The following is a 26657-nucleotide window of genomic DNA, read 5'->3' on the forward strand; positions in this document are numbered from 1 at the left end:
AAACTATTTTCATTACCATCTTCGAGTTTTCAGCACGTATCCTAAAAAATTCATGTAATAACATCTTATATTTGACCTTTATATTGCAAAGTTAATTATGTTCATCTGACTATTCCTAATATATTTATTAAATAAGAGCTAACAAAAAATTCAGACTCAACATAGGATTAAATAGTAAATTTATTTTTTAATTGTAACAAATATATGCCATTAGTATGTTCTTAAGTTTTGGGTCACATTGGCAACAGTGTCTTTAGTTTTTTTTTGAAATTATTTTCAGGAATCCTAAGGTTATAGTTCCCTTAAAAAAATATTTGCTATGTTTTACCTCTTTTAATACTGTAAACAGGACAAAAAGGCATGGATATGAGAATCAGCTAGTAATCACTGGCTATTCTAAATAGTCACTAAGGCTTGAATTGTCTCTTCAACCGATGCCTAATTGTCAGAAGTCCCAAAGATTTCCCTGATCATATTAATAACTTTATGAAAACTTGATTATTCATTAAAAATTAGAATCTGTAAGAAAGATATAAATGAAGTCTAAACCAAAACTCTTACCCAGGCTAACTTCAATGTTATGAATTGCAAAATCTAATTTTGATTGATTACTCTATTGAGAAGATCTTACATGTTTTTAGAGAAAGATTAAATCCCACTATAAGAAATGATAAATTTTAGTCAAAGACTAGAACACAACTTATGGAATAGATCATTGGACTTGACAGTTAAAAACTTAGTTATTTACACTGTACAATGGAACAAAGAAAAATCTTAATTTTTCTGCCTTTATTGCTGTATTCGACCATTCAGGAATACTTTGGCTTTCATATTTACAATTAAATCTCACAGTTCAAACCTAAAATATGTATATTTCCTATATCCAACTTTTAAACATAATGTTTCTATTAGGAGGAAATAAAAAAGCTGAAAAAAGAACTGGAAAATTTTGATCCTTCATTTTTTGAAGAAATTGAAGATCTTAAGTATAATTACAAGGAAGAAGTGAAGAAGAATATTCTCTTAGAAGAGAAGGTAAAAAAACTTTCAGAACAATTGGGAATTGAGTTATCTAGCCCTGTTGCTGCTTCTGAAGAGTTTGAAGATGAAGAAGAAAGTCCTGTTAATTTCCCCATTTACTGAAGGTCACCTATAAACTTTGTTTCATTTAACTATTTATTAACTTTATAAGTTAAAATATACCTGGAAATAAGCAATTCTCTGAACTGTAGTATTTCCTTCTCACTACCTTGTACCTTTATACTTAGATTGGAATTCTTAATAAATAAAATTATATGAAATTTTCAACTTATTATAAAAGTATATATTTGAAGACTTGTTACGGCCATCAAATAGACAATGAGCTTTGGTGAATTTCTCTACATTCACAATGTTTTGATTAGGTTTTTTAAAGAATATGAGGGTAAATTCAGTAATTTTAATATTTAAAATTGGAGTTTATATATACTTATTTATACATGTGTTAAGATTCTCAAATCCTAACTATGATATATATAAATACAGATGTAGACATACACACATATAAGTTATGAGGTTGAGCCATATGTTTTGTTAAATATCTAGCAAAATTAAATTGAGCTTAAACTATTTAATTTTGAAAATTAGTGACATTAAATTTTGTTTTTAAATTACTACTCAGTATAGTGGAGAGAATCCAGCCTTTGTACAAGTATAGCAGCTTACCGTTACTTATGTTTTTATGGCTAGAGATTAAAATTAATTTGCTAGTTTTTAATAAAAATTTGAATAGGTACTTGAAACTGGAAAATTCATTTCTTCACAAATGGTAGAAGACATATTGATGTTTCATAATGAACAGGAACCTTGAGATATTTTTAAACATGGTAGAATATTCAAGATTAGAATATAATGATAAACTAATTTTATTTGCATTTTATACATCAAATACTATATCTTTGAGTCTAGCAAATTTCTGATTATCTAGTTTTGAAAAATGATTAAACAAACACTTAATATCAAAGGCAGAGTCACATGTGTTCAGGTTCATGTTGATAATAACTGGTTTTGAATTCATGTAAGTATCTGGAATTGGCCAGCATAAGCCAAGATGATGGCGATGGACCTGAAAGAGAAAAAAGGTATTAGGTTTAGCATACAGATACTATCTTCATTCACTTAGAAATATTTGAGTGCCTACTATCTGCCAGGCACTGTGTAAGACTCCACTTTATCTTACCCTAGTTTTTTTTTTTTTTTTTCATAGCTGTTCTTCTCCTGACATATTACATATTTGTTTATTGTCTGTCTTCCCCATTAGAATGTGAGCTTCATGAAGGCAGACACCTTGTTTGGTTGACTGTGTATGTCCAGCACCTGGAAACATGCCAGGAATATAATCAGGGGCTCCATAAAATTTTATGAATCATAGAGTCTGTTGCTGAGTATAGACTAGCTACCTGAAAAATGTGGGCAAGGAGGCATTCTAATTGAAGGGAATGTTACGTGGTAGAATGGAGTTTTTTGGCTCTAATTGCAATCATGTAAATATGGTTAGAGCAAACCCAATGTGTGTGTTTGTGGGGAGAGCAGTTCTGGGAAATTAAGCAGGGGCCAGATCATGAATATTTAATGTAACTGAACAGATTGATGCAGGAAAGTAATACACTCATTCGTTTGTGAAGAATGGAGAGGACAGGACTAAAACTGAAAGATACTGTTTTTGGATGGTGATATGACAGAGCATGAATCTTCGCTTAAATTAAAATTAACAGTTAATTGGTGGGAAAGAAGTACATAGATTAGAACTGTTAGGAACTGATAACTGGATGCATGAAGTAATGAAAAGGGGGGTTAAAATTAATATCCAAGTTTTTACTTCAGTGAATTATGTAGAGTCAGAGAGTTACAACTAGGTCCAGTTTTGAATATTATGAATTTCAGGTACCTGTGAGAAATCAAATAGACAAGTCTAGGAGACAGAAAGGGAACAAAGTATAAGATAATTCATTTTGTATATATCAACTGTTACCTTGGCACTCTTTTTACTCAACAGATTCTATACTCAAGTCTGGGAGATGCTGTGTTAAGTTAGTACAAGATGTCTCAGAGAGCACTACTGTGCAACATGAATTTCTACGCAGGGGATATATAGTATCCCTTTAATTCTAATGCACACCTGTTATGATCAATGCCCCACACAATACACACCGGGAAACACTGTTTTACCTCTTAGAAAATGGTAGTATGTGGGATGAGAAAATTAAATTTCTTTACTGCAAATAATAATTGCTGCCATTTGTAGAGAGAATTTTAGTATCACTTCTACTCTGCTGTAGGAATGTAAGATGACATAACCCCACCCAAGCTATTTTTGCCATTACCTTTATTAAACAGCCATCACTGCAATGCCATACTATTCCTTCAATTTTACCCTCTTTGCAACCTTCAAACCAGGACAAGAGATCATTGTGCTTCAATGAAGGTAGATTTCTTACTTGAAATGCTCCATGTGGTATAAGAAGATGTAATGGATGTTTCTTGCTCCCTAGCCCTAGGTGGGAAAATTTGCCATTAGTCATATTCATTTAAAGGAACTTGCAGAAAGAACTAGAAAATGTACCTCTTCAAATAAAGTCTTTTGAAACACTTAGGAATAAAGGTAGAAAAGCTGGTTGGTTTCCTTAAAAAGAATACAAACCAGTGCACTGGCACCTTATTCCAGTAACTCTAAATTCCCCCTTGGCGTACTCTCCACCACGGTTCAACAAACTATGACCTGTAGGCCAAGTCTAGACAGATACCGCTTTCTGTAAATAGTTTTCCACGAACACAGCCGCATCCACTCATGAAAGTACTGTCTATAGCTCCTTTCAGAAGAGTGGCCCACAAAACTTAAAATACCTACTCTGGCATTTTGCAGAAAAAGTCTACCAACCTTTGGTACCAATGTGGCACTGGTCACATTCAACTATTCTTCAACATTTGCCAAACAGCTGCACTGTATCTCTGATAACTTGTCTAACTACCATTTTAGCTTCTTTACACCTGGCAGTCTACTTTTGATCTCTATGTAGGATTTTCCTATTATAGCTTTAGCATCCTTAGGTCTGTCTTCCCATCCCCATGTCAGCAAGGTGTAACCCATAGTGCTCTCAGTACTTGCACTCAATTCATCATGATATATATTTTGATATTTGATATGGTATTCATTGCCAATACTTTACTTACTTTATACCCTTGGCTATTTAAATTGATGCTATAATAACCACGAAAAATGCATTTTCATCATTCGACTCAACTCACCTGAATTTTAAAAAGCAAAGGGGTTACAACTAAGTCACTACTTTTCATACATAGTTGTATAATGTTATTACAGGAAAGAATGAGGATAAAAATCAACCTTTTAGATTAATAAAATGGTTTCATTTTTCTGTGAATATAAAGTTAACAGAAATGGATATAATCCTAGGAAACTAACTCAAATTTGTTAGTCTTTTCTTTAGTGTTGTATGTATGTTTTTTAAGTTGACCCTAGAAAGTTCTCTTTATAAATGACAGTTACAATAACTGAACAAGAAAAAGGCTTCACTCACCATATGGGTTTCCATTGATATTTGTTCCTATGAGCTCCAGTGTTTGTTCTAAGAGATCTGAAAGTGGCACTGCACTAATTTCCAAAAGTCCAGAATCATCAGGATGATGTTTTAGTACCAGGGCAATTTCAAATTCATAATTAACTACAGAGGAATGCCAGCAATACTGTTTGTTGTTTTTCTCTACTGGTACCCAACCTATCATATAAAGAAGAAAATTATTTGTTATTAGATTGTTTTTCTTTGGATTGAAACTACAGGTAATTTCTATTTTTGTTGTAAATTTCCCATGTTTTCTGGGTGTCTATCACAAAGAGGTATTACTTTAAAAACTCAGTGGGAAAGTTAACAGTTTATTACTTTTTAAAAAATCACAAGGGTTCATTTTTTATTCTGCAGAATTAACCTGTTATTCACTACAGAGCACCTAGCATTCTCTTACTAGACAATTTACCCTTATTCAGTAAGAACTGAGCACTATTCTAAGACATAGCACTTACATTTTTTTCTATAAAACAAGTTTTCTCTCAAGCTTCAAGAACAATAGACATAATGCGGTACGTGTTCCAAGTTTATTAAAATGTTCCAATATATACTGAACACATTTATTGAATATTATTGCTATTACCTTTCTCATTCTTGTTGCCAGAATTGGCTCCCTTCATTACTCATGCTAGATGACTGTAATAACTTACTTGCTGGTCACCAAGCCTCCAGTGAAATCCAACTCACTTTTATCATAGTTCTATTTCTAAAACTTAAATATGCTTTTGCTGTACCACTGATTAAAAATCATTATCTTCAGGATAAACTTCACTCTCCTTTAGATAGAATAAAAGGGCCTTTACAATCTGAGCCCACCACACTTCCAGCCTCAACTTTTACAGCCACTTCATGATGTCGTATACCCTGAACATTCTAGCTGCAATAAAGTGTTATATAAAGTATCCGAAATACCCCATGCCCTCTCCTCTTCCTGGGAGTTGGCCTACGCTGATCTTCCCTCTTCCTTGTCAGCTGACTTTCTAGTCCTTAAGCTTCAGTACAGACGTCTACTCCTCTTGGAACCTTCCACTAACCACAAGCTGAATGAGGAATTCCTCTTCTTTTCTCCGGTGGTACCTAATATATTCATTCCTGTTCTTAAATCATACTATTATTGGTTGATTTCTCCCAATGTCTAATTTAAGATCATAGAGGACAACGGTTCTGACCTTCATTTTTGTATTACCAGAAACTAGGAGGACTCTGCACATAATGGGCACTCAAGACATGCCAGTTGAGAATCTATAACCTTAATCTGGGATATTTTCCTATTCAGCATACCTTTGCAAAATTTTCCATCCCTAATCTAAAGGTATAGACTTCTTGAAATCTCATTTCAGACTAGATCATCTCATCTATCCTGACAAGAACTTGGAAGCTATTCCCTCTTTTTTTGTTGTTTTTTTGAGAAAAGGTCACAATCCGACACTCAGGCTAGAGTGCATGATCACGGTTCACTGCAGCCTCGACTTCCGGGGCTTTGGTGATTCCCACATTAGTTTCCCGAGTAGCTGAGACTACAGGCGCACACTGCCATGCCCAGCTAACTTTTTGTATTTTTTGTAGAGACAGGGTTTTGCCATGTTGCCCAGGTTGGTCTTAAAACTCCTAGGCTCAAGCATCCACCCATCTCAGCCTCCCATAGTGCTGGGATTACAGGTGTGAGTCACTGCACCTGGCCTCAAGGCTATTCTCTTTTGACGCTTTATTGTCATAGACTACAACTAGTAAAAAATATCCATCTTAGAAAAGACTCTAAACCTAAGAGGACGTTCTTAATATGAAACATCTTTGATATAAAATGTAGGACTTTACATAAATTTGATTCAGAAATTCTATACTATACATATTAATGAAGAACCAGATTAAAATTGAATTCTATAATTTCTGATTGAATGGATATTTTGATCATTTTACTAGTAAACACAAAACTGCACTAGAAGAGATATCATGGTACCAGGAATGTGTCCATTTTCATCAGGCACTGGGTTCCCATTTATTTGTTCTATTTCCTTTGCTGGTATCCAGCACTCTGGAGCTGGTTTGAAGTCCTCCTCAACGTTCCAAAAAAATTCTAAAACAAATTAAAAAGATAATATTGTATGGGGTGATACTTAAAAAATGTAAAATACTAAACAGACTCAAAATGGGAACAGTTACTAAAACCTCATAGTATCAGGTGTGGTACAATTATTCTCCATTCATTATCACCACAATGTGACTGTACTTAAGATTAGGGTACTAACAATTTAAATATTCAATTTCATATATGCCATCTGTATACAGTATTTAACAGTCGAACTAAAGTAACCATATTCCATTAAGTATTAGATTATGAATTTTTAATATACTATGAATACAAATATGAACATATATACATGAATGCAGATATACAATGTGTATCTACTACAGATATTTAAAAGCATTTTAATAATTAAAATTGTTAATTTCCTGAGATTTGTACCTGATTTATAAAATTACACATTTGTCTCTTACACAAAATGTGTCACTCATTTCAATATCTATGCAGTAATCTGTATGTTTGAATAGACTCATACTATAAAGAATAGTGACAAATATTAGGAAAATATTTTACAATATTTTCAATAATATCCTTTTATATATAAAAGTATTAAATTATAGTTTTCCTAAGTTGCTTAAATTATACAGAAGGATATAATGTACAGAAATACCACAGCAATAAATATGCCACAAACTTCAGCTATTTAAACATGAAAACTTAAAAAAAAAACTAACCTTTTGGGTTTTCTTTTGAATGTAGAAAATTTTTAAATCTTTTTTCAGCTTGTTTGTTGGGTTTTCTATCTAGTCGAGCCCAAAGGTATGGCTGATCTAAAAAAGTAATAACAAAAGGAAAAGTATGAAGCAAACAAACTATTCTTGAAAGACATTTCAGAATAGAGTTTTTCAATAAACAGGAGGCTAATTTCTCAAAGAAGACAAAGGGAAATACGCAGTCTAAGAATATAGACCACCTAGCAGTACCTGATGCTATGAGAAGACTTACTTCTCTGGTTAAAGAATGAGGGGGATGAGACAAAAAGTAAATATATTATCTTTTTTATAAGGACACTGCATAGTCATATTTTATGAGTAAGCAGCATTTATGGACAACTGAAGATACTTCTACGAAATGGAAACATAACCAGATAACTGTATTCACCCCACCCCCGCAAACAACACTGTGCTGTAAGGGTTAATTCTGACACATCTGGAATTAGGCTGAGCTGTTGTTCTGCATGGCACTGACCCCTGATCAAGGCATGAAAATACTAATAATGTTGATTTGTACTCATGGATCTGAGAGTTGCAGCGCACTGTGCTAGTATTCTTTATTGGTAGGAGTGAGCCTGATAGCTTGGTCTGAAACCCTGGAGGGCTCTGCTATTGAAGCTGGTTACTTAGTAGCAAGATGCCGACCTACGTGACCAGCAAAAATATAAAAATCCCCATTTTGCATTCCGTGGTTCCAAAGTGTTTGCCTGCACACATGAGTGGTTCCTGATCTGAGAAAATGTGTCCTGCTAAGGCTCTAAAGCAGGGAACAATAGTAGCTTTTACTTGGCCTCTCCATACTCCTTGCTGTGAGGCAGTCCTTGGCTATAATACACATCTTTTAATGCCATTGGTATATTGTGTATCCTTTAGCAGTAATAAATGTGGATTTGTAAGCACTGCCACTTTGGGTTCTGTGACTTTACTTTAGCAGTTAAATTCTAATCCAGTTTGCCATCCTCATGCATAACGATACACACTATACTTTCTTTTTTTTTTTTTTTTTGAGACGGAGTCTCGCTCTGCTGCCCAGGCTGGAGTGCAGTGGCCGGATCTCAGCTCACTGCAAGCTCCGCCTCCTGGGTTTAGGCCATTCTCCTGCCTCAGCCTCCCGAGTAGCTGGGACTACAGGCGGCCGCCACGTCGCCCGGCTAGTTTTTTGTAATTTTTAGTAGAGACGGGGTTTCACCGTGTTAGCCAGGATGGTCTCGATCTGACCTCGTGATCCGCCCGTCTCGGCCTCCCAAAGTGCTGGGATTACAGGCTTGAGCCACCGTGCCCGGCCTATACTTTCTTAATAGGCATCAAAGTCTGAAAAATCTTTTACAGTTTTCTCAAATATATAAATCCAAGGTTTATAAAGAAACTGCTATACGTTGGTCCAGATATTCTGTACTACTTATTAGCTATCCAGATAAATAATATGAAGAACCAGATTAAAACTGTGTTAGCATTTCTGGTTCAATGGACCTTTTGTTTCTTTTTTACCAGTAAACATAAAAAATGCAATTCATTTACATCCACTAGAATGGCTACTATCCAAAAACAAAAACCAAAATCCAAACAGAAAAAAACAGAAAATAAGTGCTGGTGAGGAAACTGAAAAACTGGAACCTTTGTGCACTGTTGGTAGAAATGTAAATGGCTGTAGCCACTAGGCCAAACACTATAGTGGCTCCTTAAAAAGTTAGAATCTCCATATCATCCGGTAATTCCACTTCTGGCTATATACCCAAAAGAACTGGAAGCACAGCCTCAGATATCTGTTCACACCTGTTTACAGTGGCATTAGTTAACACTAGTCAAAAGATGAAAGCAACCCAACTGTCTACTAATGGTTGACTGGATAAACAAGATGTGCTGGATACATGCAAAGGAGTATTACTCAGCTTTAAAAATGAATAAAATTCTGATACATGCAACCAACAGGCATGAACCTTAAGGACATTATGCTAAGTGAAATAAGGCAGTCAGAAAAAATAAACACTGTGTGATTCTACTTATATGAAATACCTAGAGTAGTCAAATTCATAGAGGCAGTACAATGCTGGTTACAAGGGGCTGGTGGGGGGAGAATAAGGAGTTGTTGTTTCATGGGTAGCATTTCAGTTTTATAAGATGAAAACAGTTCTTGAGATGAAAGGTGGTGATAATAGCAAAATAATGTAAACATACTTAATGCCACTGAACTGCATACTAAAAATGGTTAAGATGGTAAATATTATGTTATGCTTTAGCCCAGTTATTTTACTGCATTTCCGAATAAATTTCCTGATACAAGGAATGTGTCCAGATGTCCATTTAATGCCCCAGGAATGTGTCCAGATGCTATTTTTTTTCTGGAAGTGAGAGGTAATCTCACCATCCAAAAATAATCGCAAAAAAAAAAATCTCTTTTCCATACATTTCTTCTTAAAATGACTGACAATTTCTATTTGCATTTCTACCTTTTAAACTACATGAAAGTGAAATTAATTACAGACACTGCCAAGAGGAATAAAGCCCCTGGAATCGGTGCAGGAAGAATAAGCTTAAGGGTCACACAAACATAGGTCCCATTGCCAGTTCAGCCATTCAGTTACTATTGGGTCTCGGACAAATTATTTAAGTTTGCTAAACCTCATTTTTCTTGTCTGTGAAATGGAGAGGCTACTTGTACAAACTGGAGATAATATATATCAAGCACCATACTGCCTGGGCCCTTAAGTGTATTAAGTACATGTTTTAGTTACCTTCCTTTTTTCCCCCAAGAAGAAAATACAATAATATAACAAGTAAACTATAACAACTGTGACCTTTTTGTTTTGCTACTATACTTAGGTTTTCCAGGGTCTATGAAGAGCAAATGCCTCATTTCAGATAGACTGTAAAGTGATTAAGAAAAAATAAGTAATATTTGTAGTAAATATTATAGTTTTAGTTTACCTTTATAGGTAGTAACATAACAACATGTTCCATCCACTTTTTCTGTTGGAATTGCACTGTATATATCTGCATCTAATGCCTTGTGACTTATAGTTTCAGTTGCCAAAACTTTAAATGGCTTAAAAAGAGAGAGAGAGAAAACCGATTTAAAATAGATAGCCTCTATGTCTTTGCACACATGCTCACCTGAAATCTTCCTAATTTCATTTGTTTTAAGGGATGATCTCCAGTTCATCCTTCAGAATGATTTAAAAATATTTATTCTGTGAAGTTCCGAATCGTTCCCTCCCTTCCGTGCTATCACAGCAACACCTGATTTTCTACACAATTCTGTAATTATTTACGTTTTTTTAATCCACCTTTGTTCTTTGCAATGCTGCATCCCTAGCACAGGCGTTCAGTATATTTAATCATATACTTGACAATTATTTACTAAATGCCTAAGATTAGGCATTGTCTTCAGCACTGGAAATACAGAGGTGAAGAAAAAAGTACCTGCCTTTGGTGAAACTTGCATTTTAATGAGAGAGACAAAAGAAGCACAATACATAATATAATGTTAGCTATGACAAGCAAGTGCTAAAAACAAATGGGTAAAGCAAAGAGGGATGAGGTGCTATTTTGGATATGGTGGAAAGGGAAACTTTGAGGAGGGAACCTTTGACCAAACTTGAAGCAAGGGAATACCATGCAAATATCTGAGGAAAAAAACAAAAGGTAAGGTTTCTTGCTGTGTCTGAAGAATGCAAGGCAGCCATTGTGTCTGGATCTGAGTGAAGGTAAAACTAGGTTGTATGCTTAATTAACTCAAACTTCATAGGTGCTTCTGGTAGTTCAATACAAGTATCTTTCAATCATAATTTTCAGTTTTCCCAAGAGTCAATCTGCTCTTCAATACATGAGATCTTCCCCCTTTTTTATAAGCACAAACATTTTTGTGATTTATAAAACTTGTTTTGCAATTAAGACTTGGTTTGTAAGGAGTCTTAGCAAGGATGTTGTAATGTACTCCTGTCTCAGGTCAAAATTCTCAGCAGGCAAAATAGATGGAAGATAGTTCATACTTTCTTTTTGCCTTTTTTCACCTTTTTTCCTTGCAAAGCTAATAGATGCTCACTATAGAAAATTTGTAAATGAAATATACAAAGGCATAAATGAATCACCCATGTCATCACCGTTCAGACGTATTACAAAGAACCTTTTGGCATACTTCCTGTCTCTTTTTCAGTGCATTCTTCTCAATTTAATTGACATCAGTTTCTATTTGCTACCAAGAAGTTTAAGAGTCAAAATCAAATGGTTTCTGGATTTACTTTTTTCATGTTTTTCCTCCTTAACTGCATGATAAACAACTGCTATTGTAAGCATAGGCTGAAAAACTATGATTTTCATCCTTTTCATAAAGCAATTGTCATTAGTATACCTTCATTGTCACAGAGCTTGCATCTCTGTCTAAACATTACAGATCACAGACTTTAAAAGCATCTTAATTTTCAGAACAATTTTACCCTTGATTCAGTTTTATATCCTAAAAATCTTCAGATGTATCATCATAAAGTTCAACAAATACTCTTAGAAAATATATTATCTGCTTGAAAGTTAACCCCCTGATAGTTTCCTACCATTAATAGTGATTTATATTATTAGACATGACAGTACTATGAACTTAAATTTCTGAGCTATATCAGCTATGGTTTATTTACTTACTTAAAAAATGTTCAACATGGCCGGGCGCAGTGGCTCAAGCCTGTAATCCCAGCACTTTGGGAGGCCAAGACGGGCTGATCACAAGGTCAGGCGATCGAGACCATCCTGGCTAACCCGGTGAAACCCCGTCTCTACTAAAAAATACAAAAAACTAGCCGGGCGAGGTGGCGGGTGCCTGTAGTCCCAGCTACTCGGGAGGCTGAGGCAGGAGAATGGTGTAAACCCCAAAGGCGGAGCTTGCAGTGAGCTGAGATCCGGCCACTGCACTCCAGCCTGGGCGACAGAGCGAGACTCCGTCTCAAAAAAAAAAAAAAAAAAAATGTTCAACATGGCAAAAGAAAAATTGCCTCTATAAAACAAATCTCTTGACTCCTGAGTTAGGCTTCACTTTGACAATAGTTTTCGTCACAGTTACCTGACATCCCTATGTAGCTTGATGAATTGTTTACTTTGAAAGTTGTATTCAGGAGTCTATGTCGATCTAAAAATCTTTGTGGTAACTCATTCAACAAAATTTGAGCATCTAGTTTGTGAATGGCCTTGTCCTAGACTATGCAGGCAGAATACAAAAAAGGAGTAAAACCTGCTGGCATCACCTCTTAGGCGAGACCTCATATTAGTACTCCTGTAAATACAGCCCTGCTGAGAGCACAAGCTGGCCCACTATGGCATCTTAGAGATGTTATACAGTATACTTCAGTATCATTTTAGTTCTATGTCTTTGCACAATGAGTACTCAAGGTTTCAAGCTGATTTTGTTTTTTTCATGTTTTTCCCCTAACAATCTTCACTGTTAAAACTACCGAGAATCACTTGCCTTTTGTTTTTCCTTTTGAGTTTGTTTGCTTTGAGAGTACTCACCCCTTGTCCCTTTCAGCTTTATCAGTAGTGAGATGTTTACATATTGATGGTTTTTCTACTATCAGGAAGAAAAAGGGCACCAAGGATGAGGAAAAGACAGTTTCTTGGGTTCCTACGAACTTTTTATCTATAATTCATTTTCATTTCTGAAAAAGACTTATGCCACTTCTACAGTCTGTATCTGAAGTAACATCATCTTACAAAGTGAAACAACACTGTACAATATAAACATATTGCTGTGTGTGAGCTTAAGACTAATGCACTATTTCAAACAGGTAAACTAAGAAATTAGGCCCTTCTAGTATTGATTCAATACTTTCAAAATATAACCGTCTAGTAGGGATTCAATACTTTGAAAATACAACTGGTTTTCACTAACTTATGATGCTGGTATCAAAGGATATCAATTTAACCTAGGATAGTAGAGCCACAGAGTCTGGTCCAATAGCAGTGTGTGTGTATCTAAATTTATCAAAGATCCTGTGGGGGGAAGATTACTCTGCCCCATGCAGCTCCTGATGAGTATAAACATTCCTTCCATAAAAACCAATCATCTGCTCTTTGCTATCGACATGTCCAAAGGACAACACGAGAGACACTGAGGGGTACACAAAGTTCTCCTTTTCCACCTGTCATCAAAGACTTTAGACTATTACTGGAAAAACAAGGTATGTGTATTAAAATAGTGAGTATCGATTGAGTGGCCCTCTACAATTTCTGGGTAGGGGAAATCAGTGAGATGACTAAGTTGATTTAAGATTTTATGGAGAAGAACTGACTTGAGAAATTAAAAACATTCTAAAGATGATCCAGAGTGAACAGTCTGAGCAAAAATATGAGGCAGGATTGTGGTTGATATGTTCACAGGATGAAATAGATGGCTAAAACAGAGAATTCACTTTGAGGAGGATGGAAGGTAGATTGAGCCTCATTAGTGGGAGGCCCTGAATTATAATTAAGAATGTGGATGCTATGCTATAAACGATGCTGTAAGTTGTTCTTAACTGCAGAGAGGTAAGAGAAGGGGCTGCTTATTTTCCCTGGTGGAGAATACTTTTACAAACTACTCCCCTCCAACATATGAAGTTGAAAATCACAGTAGAGTGAAACACTAAAACAGATGATAATGTTTCATATGGATTACATTTGTTACAGCTAAAAGAAAAAAAAATTACTGCTACAAACATTGAGTAATAACTGTGGCATTTTGACGAGGAAAGGACACGGTGATGATCACTCCGAGTGGCAAGTAAGACCAATTAGGTGGTGCAATGAGCAGGACATGAAATACTAACTATAACAACAGTGACAGTAATAGAAAGAATGAAAAGATCAGATGCTATAAGGTAAAAAGCATCAAGGTGAATGGAAAACTGGCATGAAATGATTCCAGGGTTCATTCTTTAATTCAATAAATATTTATCCAATGCGTACCACGTGCCAGGTCCTAGAAGCTGGGACTAAAGATAACAGGGCAATCTTTGCCTTAAACAAGTTTTAGTCCAGAAGAAAAGCCAGTGCCAATTATGAAACTCAAGTGAGGTGGATTTCCAATGGACATGTTGGTTTTGTTTGAAATCAACAAAGCTGGGAAGCACCCAACTAATCACTGGGTATTCTACTGATCAAAGACTACTACAACGTTTTATAGTACGATATGAAAAAAATTACCCAAATATAGGTTACTCACTAGCATTTACCGAGGGCACACTATGTGGAAAACACGTTGCTACAATAGAAAACCTTGAGATGAGAACACCAAAGTTAGAATAAATTAAGTAATTACTGGTAATATGAGGTCTGAACTTCAGTGACCTAATTAGGCTACTGTCAACACCGCCACTGGTTCGGACAGAACAGGTAAAGCAAGTCTTCTAATATCCACCCTTTCTTACTGCACTCTTGAAAAGCAGTAAAGCTTGGAATGTGGCAATCATCTGATTAGGGGGTTTCCCCAAAAGATGCTAACCTGAAAAGAAAGGAACATGCTGTAGATGTGGGTTATCCATTTCCTCGCGAGGGCAAGTTTGAATCTCCTAATCAGGATAATCCTTTCGCAAATTCTCTCCCTTACGACTAAGAAAAGTACAAGAACCTGGAAGAGCTCAGGGCGTACCGAACTCCCACCCCAAACCTACCCAGCGAAACCTACAGAGGCTCCTGGCCTGCAGGGCAGGTCTAACGCGCCCAGCCGCCCTCGCCGGGTTCGCACTGAGCCAGCGCCGCGGGGAGGAGCCCACGCCAGCCGCCCAGCCTGCCCGACGCTCCTCCGTACCTGATGCTCCCTTTTGGCGGAAGGCTCCTCTTTCACCTCCGTCACAAACACACACGGCATTTTCCGTTGCACGGAGCCCAAGCGCTTCATGATGAGCCCAACAAAGCGTGGAGAGAGCGCTTTCGAGCAGCGCCCAGTCCAGCCGGGGAGAAGCCCTGCAGCAGTCACCCGCGGGGTTCAGGCCACTCACACTCCGCGCCCAGCCACTGCGGCTGCGCCCCAACTACCAAACCCCAGCGAGGGGCGGGAACGCCCGTCCAGAAGCGGCTGCCTGGCCGCTGCGCCTTCTGGGAATTGTAGTGCAGAAGCTGAGGTGCCTGGTGCGTTCCCACTTGCGTCCCCTGCCCCCCACCTCGGCTTTAACAACCGCGAAAACAGATACGTTTCCTAAACGTGTGTACTTAGCCACACCTAGTAGCCGATGATTTTTTAGAAATTAAATAAGATCAAGTTATAAGCAATGAACATTTCAGATGTCGATTTAACGCAGTTCCAATGAAACCTACTGGCCTGTTATCTTTAGTTCGTGGGGGAAGCACTGTAGAAGTTTAGAAACAGAGACATCCCCAGATTCCCAAGCAGAATGAAAACTGCCTTTCCAGTAAGATTGTCAGAAAACCCTATAATAAAACACACCTGGGACCAAAAAAAAAAGTTACCGTTTGACCTACGCCTTATTGTGCAGCATAACATGGTCAAAATGGTTCTGATGTTCTTTCCAGAGTGCAAAATTTCAGCCTTAGACTAATCCAAAAGTACAGGAATACCTACAACCAGATTTCATTCTCAAGTTTTTCATAGGAATCTTGTTTAATTAAAGGTGAGTTCCAACAGCCCAAATGGCTTGAGTAATGGTAGTCAATCAACTGCGAGCTAAAAACAGCTTTAACTTACTGCTCAAAAGAATATTTTGAGGGTAAGTGATAAGATGGACAATGACTAAATAAAATAAATACTAAATATTTAGGAATAGTAGCCTTTCCATCTCATTGCATTTAGTAGTTCCTAACCTGATGTTGTAGGGGAATTTTGACTTATTGCCATCTTTATGGGCTTGGACTAGACTCAGCTCTCATTTCTTTGTCTTACCTGCATGTATTCAACTGTCCAGCATATTACTGACTTAGCCCTTGGAAAAATTAAACTATATCTCACTTAGAGGTATCTAAATAGTAAGGGGATTCTCAAAGAATAAAACATCTCCTTTAAAAAGTTCACAATTATATTGAATACTGACAGTGAAAAAAATAAAATTTAAAAAAAGTTCACAGTCTTTTTATTGCTGGATTCAGAGGGGAGGGAGGAAGAAAGAGATTTGCCATTTCAAAGTGTTTATTTTCTACTATCTTTTTCTCATAGGAAAACACAAAAAGTTCTCCCACATCACACCCCACCCACATTTATCAAAAAAGAAAAAACCTGATGTTGGCTGTGTGCTGTTGGAAACAGAAACTTTTTAGCATTTTATAGTCGAGTGCCAGTGACTTCTTGGTTCCTTCAAAGGCATTCTAAAAAGCGGCTTATTTCATGAATCCCAAAGAGACAACAACTTTCACAACTATCAACTGTCACCTCCCAAACTGCCACAGAACCTTTTAGGTCCAACGTTCTGTCATTTGTGGGAAATACTCATCTTCTAAAACCCACTCTACTTATTCTTTGAATAGTAGTTGCAAAGCTAGTCATCTCTCAGGAAGCACTTTCTATTTCCAAAACTTTGGTTTCATCAGTACCTGGAGCAAAGCTTCTGGCAGAAACACAAATCCTCATCAGGAGAGAGGCACAGGATCAATTCATGGTTATAAACTGGACTCCTGCTCTGATGGGTAGCAGCCATCAACTTTGCCCAATTCTCCTAATTCTGAAGGGTCATCGAGGAGGTGCTACCAGCTACTGTACCTAAAATGGTGTCACAGGATTACAAAACAGAAGAAAGTCTTTCTTCTCTAATACGTTAGGTGCTCTAGTAAACACCAAAGAGGAAAGATACTCAGTGTGAGCCTGCTTTGACTGACACAAAATACAGAATTTTCAGTCCTATTCCCAGCCCTGGAGACAAATTTGCCATCAGTCTTCATCACAGGAATAATCATCCTCATAGGGTAGTACTAGCTTTTTTTTTTTTTTTTTTGAAATGGAGTCTCATTCTATCACCCTAGCTGGAGTGCCGTGGCGCAATCTCGGCTCACTGCAACCTCCACCTCCCCAGTTCAAGTGATTCTCCTGCCTCGGCCTCCTGAGTATCTGGGATTACAGGCGTGTGCCACCACGCCCGGCTAATTTTTGCATTTTTTTTAGTAGAGATGGGGTTTCACCATGTTGGTCAGGCTGGTCTTGAACTCCTAAACTCGTGATCCTCCCGCCTCTGCCTCCCAAAGTGCTGGGATTACAGGCATGAGCCACCACGCCTGGCCGTAATAGTTTTTTTTTTTTTTTTTTAAGACTAGAATGAAATTCACAACAGTAAAGAATAGAACTGAAGAAAATAAGGAAAAGAAAAAACGACGTGAGGGAGAAGGAAAAGAAAAAGAGAGCTTGAAAAGGTAGAGAAGGTAAGACTCCAGGAATTCTAAAGACTACCAAAATGTACAGATCTATTTTATGTGCTCTGCAATGACACACACACACACACACAAAAATTCCCCATATGAGTTTGACCTATTTTCGCCATGTCTACTGGAATATAGCTGTATGCACCTAACTTCAAAAAGTAAACGCTTTTTTTCAGACTTTCTCCTTTGTAAAACAGTAATTCTCACAATGGCTTTAATCATGATGTTACACGTAATATGCAATAATGGTGTTTGGTAAGAATATTTGAAAACAGTCCAATGAAGTTACAAGTTTGTAGGTGTAGACAGTGTTTATCTGGAGGCAAAACCCACTTAAAGTATTTCTTAGGGGTGTTTCTCCCAGTGGCTTAAGTACTGCATGGGTGTTTTGTTGTAGAGTTAGAAGATAGGGCAAAACAAAATGTAGTTATATTTTTCTATGTATCTTTGCCACTGTCTTCAAGGGTTAGGCAAATCTTTATTCTCTACTTCATTTACAACTCTCATACTACCTTGTTTTTAAAATTATGTTCAATTTACATTTAAAAACTTTTTTCTAAATTTTAGTTTATTTTACATATCAGATTTTTGTCTTAAAGCATTGTCTTCAAAAAGTTAATAGCAGCTTAGCTTGTTTTACGTTACCAAAGTGGGAATTCATATTTGTCTCAGTCTTTTAAATTTCTAATTAAACATACATGACAATTTAAAAATACATTTTTATCTAGCCTAATCTGTGATTGTCATGGCACCTTTTATGTTATTTATTGATGTGGTTTGGCTGTGTCCTCATCAAAATCTCAACTTGAATCGTATACCCCAGAATTCCTATGTGCTATGGGAGGGACCTAGGGGGAGGTAATTGAATCATGGGGTGAGTCTTTCCCATGCTAATCTCATGATAGTGAGTAAGTCTCACGAGATCTGATGGTTTTATCAGGGGTTTCCACTTTTGTTTCTTCCTCATTTTCTCTTGCTGCCACCATGTAAGAAGTGCTTTTTACCTCCTGCCATGATTCTGAGGTCTCTCCAGTCATGTGGAACTGTAAGTCCAATTAAACCTCTTTTTCTTCCCAGTCTCGAGTATGTCTTTATCAGCAGCATGAAAGCAAACTAATACAGTATATTGGTACTAGTAGAGTGGGGTATTGCTGAAAAGATACCCAAAAATGTGGAAGTGACTTCAGAAATGGGAAACAGGCAGAAGTTGGAACAGTTTGGTGGGCCCAGAAGACAGAGGAAAATGTGAGAAAGTTTGAACTTCTTAGAGACTTGTTGAATGGCTTTGACAAAAGTGCTGATAGTGATATGAACAATAAGGTCCAGGCTGAGGTGGTCTCAGATGGAGATGAGGAACTTGTTGGGAACTGGAGCAAAGGTGACTCTTGTTATGTTTTAGCAAAGAGACTGGCAGCATTTTGCCCCTGCCCCAGAGATTTGTGGAACTTTGAACTTGAGAGAGATGATTTCAGGTATCTGGTGGAAGAAATTTCTAAGCAGCAAAGCATTCAAAAGGTGACTTGGATGCTGTTAAAATCATTCCATTTTAAAAGGGAAACAGAGCATAAAAGTTCAGAAATTTGCAGCCTGATGATGTAGTTGAAAAGAAAAACCCATTTTTTAAGGAGAAATTCAAACCAGCTGCAGAAATTTGCGTAAGTAGCAAGGAGCCTAATGTTAATCCCCAAGACCATGGGGAAAATGTCTCCAGGGTATTTCAGAGACCTTCACAGCAGCACCTCGCATCACAGACCCAGCGACCTAGGAGGAAAAAGTGGTTTTATGGGCCAGGCCCATGGTCCCAGTGCTGTCTGTAGCTTAGGGACTTGATGTCCTGTGTCTCAGCCAATCTAGCCATGGCTGAAAGGGGTCAACATAGAGCTCGAGCTGTGGCTTCAGAAGGTGCAAGCCCTAAGCTGGCAGCTTCCACGTGGTGTTGAGCCTGCAGGAGCACAGAAGGCAAGAATTGAGGTTTGGGAACCTCCACCTAGATTTCAGAAGATGTATGGAAAAACCCGGATGCTCAGGCAAGTTTGCTGCAGAGGTGGGGACCTCATGGAGAACCCCTGCTAAGGCAGTGTGGAAGGGAAATGTGGGCTGGAGCCCCGACACAGAGTCGCTACTGGGGCACTGCTTAGTGGAGCTGTAAGAAGAGGGTCACCATCCTTCAAACCCCAGAATGGTAGCTCCACTGACAGCTTGTGCCAAAAACCTGGAAAAGCCACAGACACTTAATGCCAGCCTGTGAAAACAGCCAGGACGGAGGCTGTACCCTGCAAAGCTACAGGGGCAGAGCTGCCCAAGCCCATGGGAACCCACCTTTTGTATCCACATGACCTGGATGTGCGACCTGGAATCGAAGGAGATCATTTTGGAGGTTTAAAATTTGACTGCCCTGCTGGATTTTGGACATGCATGGGGCCTGTAACTCCTTTGTTTTTTTATTTATCCCACTTGGAGTAGCTTTGCCCAATACCTGTACCCCCATTGTATCTAGGAAGTAACTAACTTGTTTTTGATTTTACAGACTCATAGGTGGAAGGGATTTGCCTTGTTTCAGATGAGACTCTGGACTGTGGACTTTTGGATTAATGCTGAAATGAGTTAAGACTTTGGGATCCTGTTGGGAAGGCATGATTGGTTTTGAAATGTGAGGACTTGAAGTTTGGAGAGGCCAGTGGTGGAATGATGTGGTTTGGCTCTGTCTCCAGCCAAATATCAACTTAAATTGTATCTCCCAGAATTCCCACATGTTGTGGGAGGGAGACAGGGGGAGGTAATTGAATCATGGGGATGAGTCTTTCCCATGCTAATCTCATGATAGTGAATAAGTCTCATGAGATCTGATGGGATTATCAGGGATTTCTGCCTTTGCTTTCTCCTCATTTTCTCTTGCCACCTCAGTGAAAGAAGTGCCTTTCACCTCCTGCCATGATTCTGAGGCCTCCCCAGCCATGTGGAACTGTAAGTCCAGTTAAACCTCTTTTCCTTCCCAGTTGGTTATGTTTGTATCAGCAGCATGAAAATGGACTGATACATTTATGATGAATATTTTTTATTAATTTCTGCTAGGTTTTAATTCTTTGATTAAAGATACTAAGAGGAACATATCAATAACTGCTGATTGAAATGTTTCATTCTGGGAATCAGAGCATTTCACTTGTTTTCAACAAATTCTCAAAACCTTCAAGCACTCTGGAATCTTTCTGCTATAGGAAGAAGATATTTCTCTTTTTATGATGGATGAAAAATAAATGGAATCTGGCTACAAGATGAGTAAGTAGCCCAATATATTTTCAGGTAGTTATTAATATATCACAATTTGAATATGATTTTTCCCAAATCAATGGATAGCAGAGAGTACATATTGAAATAATTGTTTTTATTATCTTAGAATATGAGTATCTCATTTACCTATGTCAAATTTTTAGTGTTATTACCAAACCCTCTATAGAAACGAAGATTTAGAAATAGTTGTTTACTTGTGAAATACTTATCACTTTCTATTATAAAAGTATAAACTAGTTTATAGTCCATATTCAACTAGAACATTGAAAGATTAAAATATGCTATTTTATTTTTGCTAGTCCTTTTTAGTTAATATGCTAAAACTGAGTAAGAAAACTACAGTTCACCTGAGTGAACATTGACCTACAGTTACATGTGAGGTCATTTATGATGAGCAAACAATGGATTAGGTAACAATGAGGAAAATTCTAGAAGTCTGAGTTTGTGTGCTTACTAGCAACCACTTTCAACATTTCTGCAAGGCTAGAGAAGGTATCTTCTAATTTAAATTTGTTTAAGAATTATCTATTGTGTAATATACTGTCAACAGGAGGTCAGTTTTAAAGGAATACTTTAAAGCCTGAAAGACTGTGGAAAAGAAATTATTTTTCCCCCTTTACATACTGATAGTTTTTGTATTTGCATTCCTGCAATTCATATATATTTTTCAAAAAAAAAAAAAACAAACAAACATTGGATTAGCAGCAAGAGAGTTGAAAATGGCAGAAGTTGGGAATGACTGCTATTTCTTTTTTAATTCCACATGCAAAAAGGTAAATATTGTACAACTGACAGTACTTCACATGCTTAATTTGACTAGAATGAAGGAAGATATGGCAATAACTTGCATTGCTGAGCCAAAATTTACTATTTTCTTGCAAGATATCTTATATATGTAAAATCTGGAGTAAAAGCCTAGCATGTATTTTTGACATACTGAATTTCTCTGAAGAAATCTGAGATAATTTGAAATTATTATTTGTTTGAAACTACTCTTATATATGCCAGTTACATGCCTATAGCTTTTGAATCTTCATGTGGCACTTTTGCCTATGTTATGGCACCTTGAGACATTAAATTCCTAATATTGAAACGTTATACGTTACAAGATATTGTTTTAATTAATATGATTCCAGTCATTATAAATTCAAATAGTTGAATTCAGGTAACTGTCAAACTTATTGTAATAAATCTGTTTTCTTATTTGAAATTTATTTACCCAATTACTGAATTTTCCTCTGTCAAAAGTCTAAGTAACAACAAATATTTAAATATCATAAAAAAGAAAATAATTAATATAAACAAATTGGCCACATAAAGTTTATAAAGTTAAATGGGAAAAACTGATAATTCCTCCAATGTATTAGGATGAATGGATCTTAATAAAACCAGATAAAGGTAGAAACTCAATATTTGGAGCTTCGTGCTCATGCAAGAAATAATCCAGCGAAAAATATGTTATGTCTGGTTTAAAGTGTTTCCTCTCTATTAGGAAACCTGAATGGACTCAACCTCTCTGACCACAGAAATTAGATTCATTTATGTTACCTGTTAAATTAAACGCTAGGATAATAAAGAATAATAACAGATTTCATGTCCCAGGTGGGCAGAATGTTTTGTCTATTTCACTGCTGTATCCTCAAGTACTTAGTACAGTGACTAATGAGTAAGTTACCAGTAAATAATTAAATGAATAAATAATAATAATAGCTCACAATACCTTGTATCACATCATTTTTGCAGCTAACCTGTGAGGAAAGTATTTTTTATTTCCTGTACACAGATGAGAAAACTAAAGCACAGAGAGGATGAGTTAAGTATTAACTTTGTGACGATGGGCAAGTCGTGGAGCCCAGGCTTTCAAATACCAGTTTATTGACTTGAAAACCCCTGCCCACAAACCCATGCTGTGAGAGTACATGTATCTACTTTAACAAGGGAGAGAGAGTGAAGATGGAAGTAGGAGAGAGATAAAAGATAACGAACAACCATGGACCATGTGTCAAAAGAGAGAAGAATGTTATCCACCTCTCTTCCCACACAGCAGGGGCTTGTGGTTTTTACCAACTGTGTGTTTGCGTTTAAAAGAACATAGAATTTTTAAAAAGTAATAGCAGCCCATTGAAACAATACACATCGACTTTTGTTGGCATATAAAGAAGTCAGTGAGTATATGTATAGGCAATTGTTTATCTTTGTAAGCTAAAGGCACAAAGCACATATATTTAATGTAGTACGTCATAATATAATAATTAAAATTCCACAATCACTTAAATTTTAAGTTCCATAAAAACTTAACAGTATCTCCATAGGCTGAGAAAACAGATGATCTAATAAAAGGATTGATTAATATAAATCATTTTCACAATTAGAATATAGGTAGGGATTCTTAAAAGTTTCATCTGGCTTTCTTCAGAACGAGAAATTAAGTTGTTCTGTCACTGAATTGTGATCAAAGTGTCACTGGATTCTTATATCTCTATTCTTAGTGAACCATATGGATTAACGAATAACAAAAAGTAGCGTTTTATCAGTGATTTGCGGCATGTTGTACTATTTAATCACTAGATTATCTTGTTGCTTTCTCACCGAAGTTAGACTAACTTGCTAAAATTTAGACTTATGGTCTAAAATTAATAGTGTATATCTTTGTGATTCTAATTTAATCTACTCGTATTTTCTTTAACAAAGTAGCGACCTATTGTTGTTAAACACTAATGTCAACGTATTGAGCTTTCTACACTGTTTACTTTTTCTTTTAGGGTTCCCAGTGCCGATTCCGACACTGTGAAGAGGCCCTTGGCAGTGACACTGTGTGCTCATTATGGAGAAAGAGGAAATGTTTAGATCCACTTTGCAGATTTAGACACATGGAAATGCAGGTAGAATTACTTAGCATCATCATTTTTGTTAAAAAGCATTTCCCTTCAGTAATGCTGAATTATACTTTTACAAAACAATAGGGAAGAAATCATTCTTCCTTCTATTTGATTTTAGAAATTTTGCAATCTTTTCAGCTTAATGGAGGAACACGTTTTAGAAATACCCATTGCAGCTTTTGAAAAGCAAGGCTTAGAAACACTGAAAGCTGGAAAACACACATGATCCTAAACCAGTTAACTAACCGTTTTTGTGTCATTGTGCTGTATTGTACCACATTGTATTTGTTGTAAATATGGCATCTAATCATCACATTTCCCCCAATATCATTTTATCTAGCAAAACTGCAGCACTTCATGCTTCTGGGAAACTCAGCCTCTTGGTTGTGTGAAGATCAGCTGTATCTTTTATCACAGCAAACCTCGAAATATCAATGGATTATTTTTGCCACCAAGTAGCAGTGAGTACATTTTTTGAATAACATGGACACACCATATTCTAATCTTGTTTTGGAGTAGCAGCATAGAATGACACATTAAAAAAGTATGACAAGGTGAGCAATGCAATTTAATAGCCAGTGGGTAATTTGGAATGATTCTACATGAGATGAGAGAAAGCTTAGAATGAGCCATTAAGTAACTAACAAGATGAAGTGAACAAAGAGCAAGTTAACTTTATGTGTATCTAAAATGGATTTTATTCATATGAAAAGTAAGACAGCTACTGACCTCACTAAATAGAAGGAGGCTGTGTCTTAGCAAAGTATCACATAACTGAAGCCAAGATTAGAGGTCATGCCTTCCCTGGCGGTCTCTGTGAATGTGTAGAAAGCTATCTCGTAGGTGGAGAGAGCAAGAGAATGATCTGGGTTACACACTTTTGCTTCTAGCAGAACAGCTGTTTCTGATGGTTCTTTCTAACACTAACTGTGGAGAAAATGCAATGCCATTGCTACAAAAGCTGTGGCACAATTCAGTCTAACTAAATGGTACTGAGACTCTACCATGTGATGTACTTTATATTCGGTTCTGGGAAATGGATACAGAAGACACCACAGTGTAAACCAGTGAATGGTAATAACCTTGCTGAAGAAGTTGGGGCTATTAGGTTTCCCTGATGCTTGTAACTACTCTACTTTCCTTCTATGGCCACCAAGTTTTTCTGATGGAATGGTTTTTTGTTTGTTTGTTTGCTGTTTGTTTTTTGAGGCAAAGTCTCGCTCTGTCGCCCAGGCTGGAGTGCAGTGGTGCGATCTCAGCTCATGGCAGCCCCTGCCTCCCGGGTTCAAGCAATTATCCTGCCTCGGCCTCCTGAGTAGCTGGGATTACAGGAATGCGCTGCCACACCCGGCTAATTTTTGTGTTTGCAGAAAAATATACAACCATGCTGGTTGGGTTAAATTCATGGTTACAAACCTCAAATGAGCCCTTACTGCTGACTGCCAATAACACCACATGGTACTCCCCCAGTTCATTCCTATTCTCGCAGACTGCTTTTTATACCTCCTTTCCTCTCCTTAAACCTCCATTGCCTCTTCCTCTCTGATGATGACCTTATGTCTTACAAACTGAGAAACTTTTAATAAGAAGATAACTTCTGCAGATTTCTGTCACTACATCTACCCACCTAGTAGCATCAGTACTCACTTCTTCCCTGCTCTTACCATGAATCATCCATACTCCTATCTAAGCCTATCCTTCCACTTGGTAAGTAGATGTTGCCTTCTCTTTTCTACTCTAAGACATTGATCTAACGATTCATTCCCCTCTTTTTCTACGTAAGCATTATTCACTCTTACTGAATCATTCCTATCACCATGCAAACATGTATTTATTTAATTATTTAAGGAATTCTCCATTTTGATCTATTCTCTCACGAGCTACCACACCGTGTTTTTTCCCATTGCAATAGTTCTCCTCAAAGTGATTATTTATTATTGTGGTCACCAAATCCTCCCCCAATTCTTTCTTAATCCCATGCAAATCAGGCTTATTCATTCCTTTCAACTGTCACATGCACATTATTAAATCCAGTGGCCAATTCCCAGTCCTTATATAACTTGAACCATGAGCAGGATTTGACACATTTAATCACCCCTTCCTTCTTGACATAATTTTCCTATCCAGCTTGCAGGACACATTCTCTTCATTTTTCTTTCTTTTTTTTCTTTAACTTTTATTTTAGGTTCTGGGGTACACGTGCAGGATTGCTATATAGGTAAACTGTGTGTCATGGGGATTTGGTATACAGACAATTTCATCACCTGGATAATAAGTGTAGTACCTGATAAGTATTTTTTTCTGATCCTCTCCCTCCTACCAGCCTCCACCCTCAATTAGGCCCCAGTATCCGTTGTCCCTTTCTTTGGGTTCATGTGCTATCATTTAACTCTCACTTATAAGTAAGAACATATGGCATTTGGATTTTGTTCCTGCATTAGTTTGCTAAGGATGATGATCTCCAGCTCATCAATGTTCTTGCAAAGGACATGATCTCATTCTTTTTATGGCTGTGTAGTAATCCATGGCATATATATACCACATTTTCTTTGTTTAATCTACCATTGATTCCATGTCTTTGCTATGGTGAATAGTGCTGTGATGAACATACACGTACGTATGTCTTTATAGTAGAATGATTTATATTCCTGTGTGTATATACCCAATAATAGGATTGCTGGGTCAAATGGTAATTCTCTTCTAAGTTCTTCAAATAATTGCTACATCATTGCTTTGCACAGTGGCTGGACCAATT

General features: G+C 37.0%; 3 protein-coding genes across 12 annotated transcripts in view; 2 read left to right on the forward strand and 1 right to left on the reverse strand.

The window, feature by feature from the left end:
* The window catches only part of CEP290 (centrosomal protein 290), a 94794-nt gene extending 93489 nt beyond the window's left edge, over positions 1 to 1305 (forward strand). For all 3 annotated transcript variants that reach the window (XM_033221118.1, XM_033221119.1, XM_033221120.1), the window contains one exon: positions 913 to 1305. In XM_033221118.1, the coding sequence (XP_033077009.1) occupies positions 913 to 1143 (231 nt within the window). In that variant the 3' untranslated portion in view covers positions 1144 to 1305. The remainder of the gene's footprint in view (positions 1 to 912) is intronic.
* On the reverse strand, positions 163 to 15424 carry CUNH12orf29 (chromosome unknown C12orf29 homolog). Of its 3 annotated transcripts, XR_004439699.1 has the most exons (8): positions 15184 to 15423; positions 10341 to 10458; positions 7377 to 7472; positions 6577 to 6693; positions 4575 to 4772; positions 3363 to 3532; positions 2219 to 2355; positions 2075 to 2104 (listed from the first exon to the last, which is right to left on the reverse strand). XR_004439699.1 is itself a non-coding variant. In XM_033221124.1 (7 exons), the coding sequence occupies exons 1-7, from the start codon at positions 15271 to 15273 to the stop codon at positions 1916 to 1918; spliced, it is 978 nt and encodes a 325-aa protein (XP_033077015.1). In that variant the 5' UTR covers positions 15274 to 15424; the 3' UTR covers positions 163 to 1915. The 3 variants fall into 3 exon arrangements, 2 of the variants coding, with proteins under 2 accessions (XP_033077015.1, XP_033077016.1); XM_033221124.1 differs by lacking the exon at positions 2219 to 2355 and having other exon boundaries at positions 163 to 2104; positions 15184 to 15424; XM_033221125.1 differs by lacking the exons at positions 2219 to 2355; positions 15184 to 15423 and adding an exon at positions 14878 to 15040 and having other exon boundaries at positions 163 to 2104.
* Positions 15425 to 20815: 5391 nt separating this feature from the next.
* CUNH12orf50 (chromosome unknown C12orf50 homolog) overlaps positions 20816 to 26657 on the forward strand; it is a 46919-nt gene continuing 41077 nt past the window's right edge. For 3 of the 6 annotated variants that reach the window (XM_033221126.1, XM_033221127.1, XM_033221128.1), the window contains exons 1-3: positions 21486 to 21796; positions 23786 to 23905; positions 24243 to 24363. In XM_033221126.1, coding sequence (XP_033077017.1) covers positions 21743 to 21796; positions 23786 to 23905; positions 24243 to 24363 — 295 coding nt within the window. In that variant the 5' untranslated portion in view covers positions 21486 to 21742. Of the gene's footprint in view, positions 21012 to 21434; positions 21797 to 23785; positions 23906 to 24242; positions 24364 to 26657 lie in introns of those variants that run through there. The other 3 variants (XM_033221129.1, XM_033221131.1, XM_033221130.1) reach the window with 2 other exon arrangements.

Source organism: Trachypithecus francoisi, unplaced genomic scaffold, assembly GCF_009764315.1.
Source record: "Trachypithecus francoisi isolate TF-2019V2 unplaced genomic scaffold, Tfra_2.0 Lachesis_group11, whole genome shotgun sequence".
Taxonomy (NCBI): Eukaryota; Metazoa; Chordata; class Mammalia; order Primates; family Cercopithecidae; genus Trachypithecus; species Trachypithecus francoisi.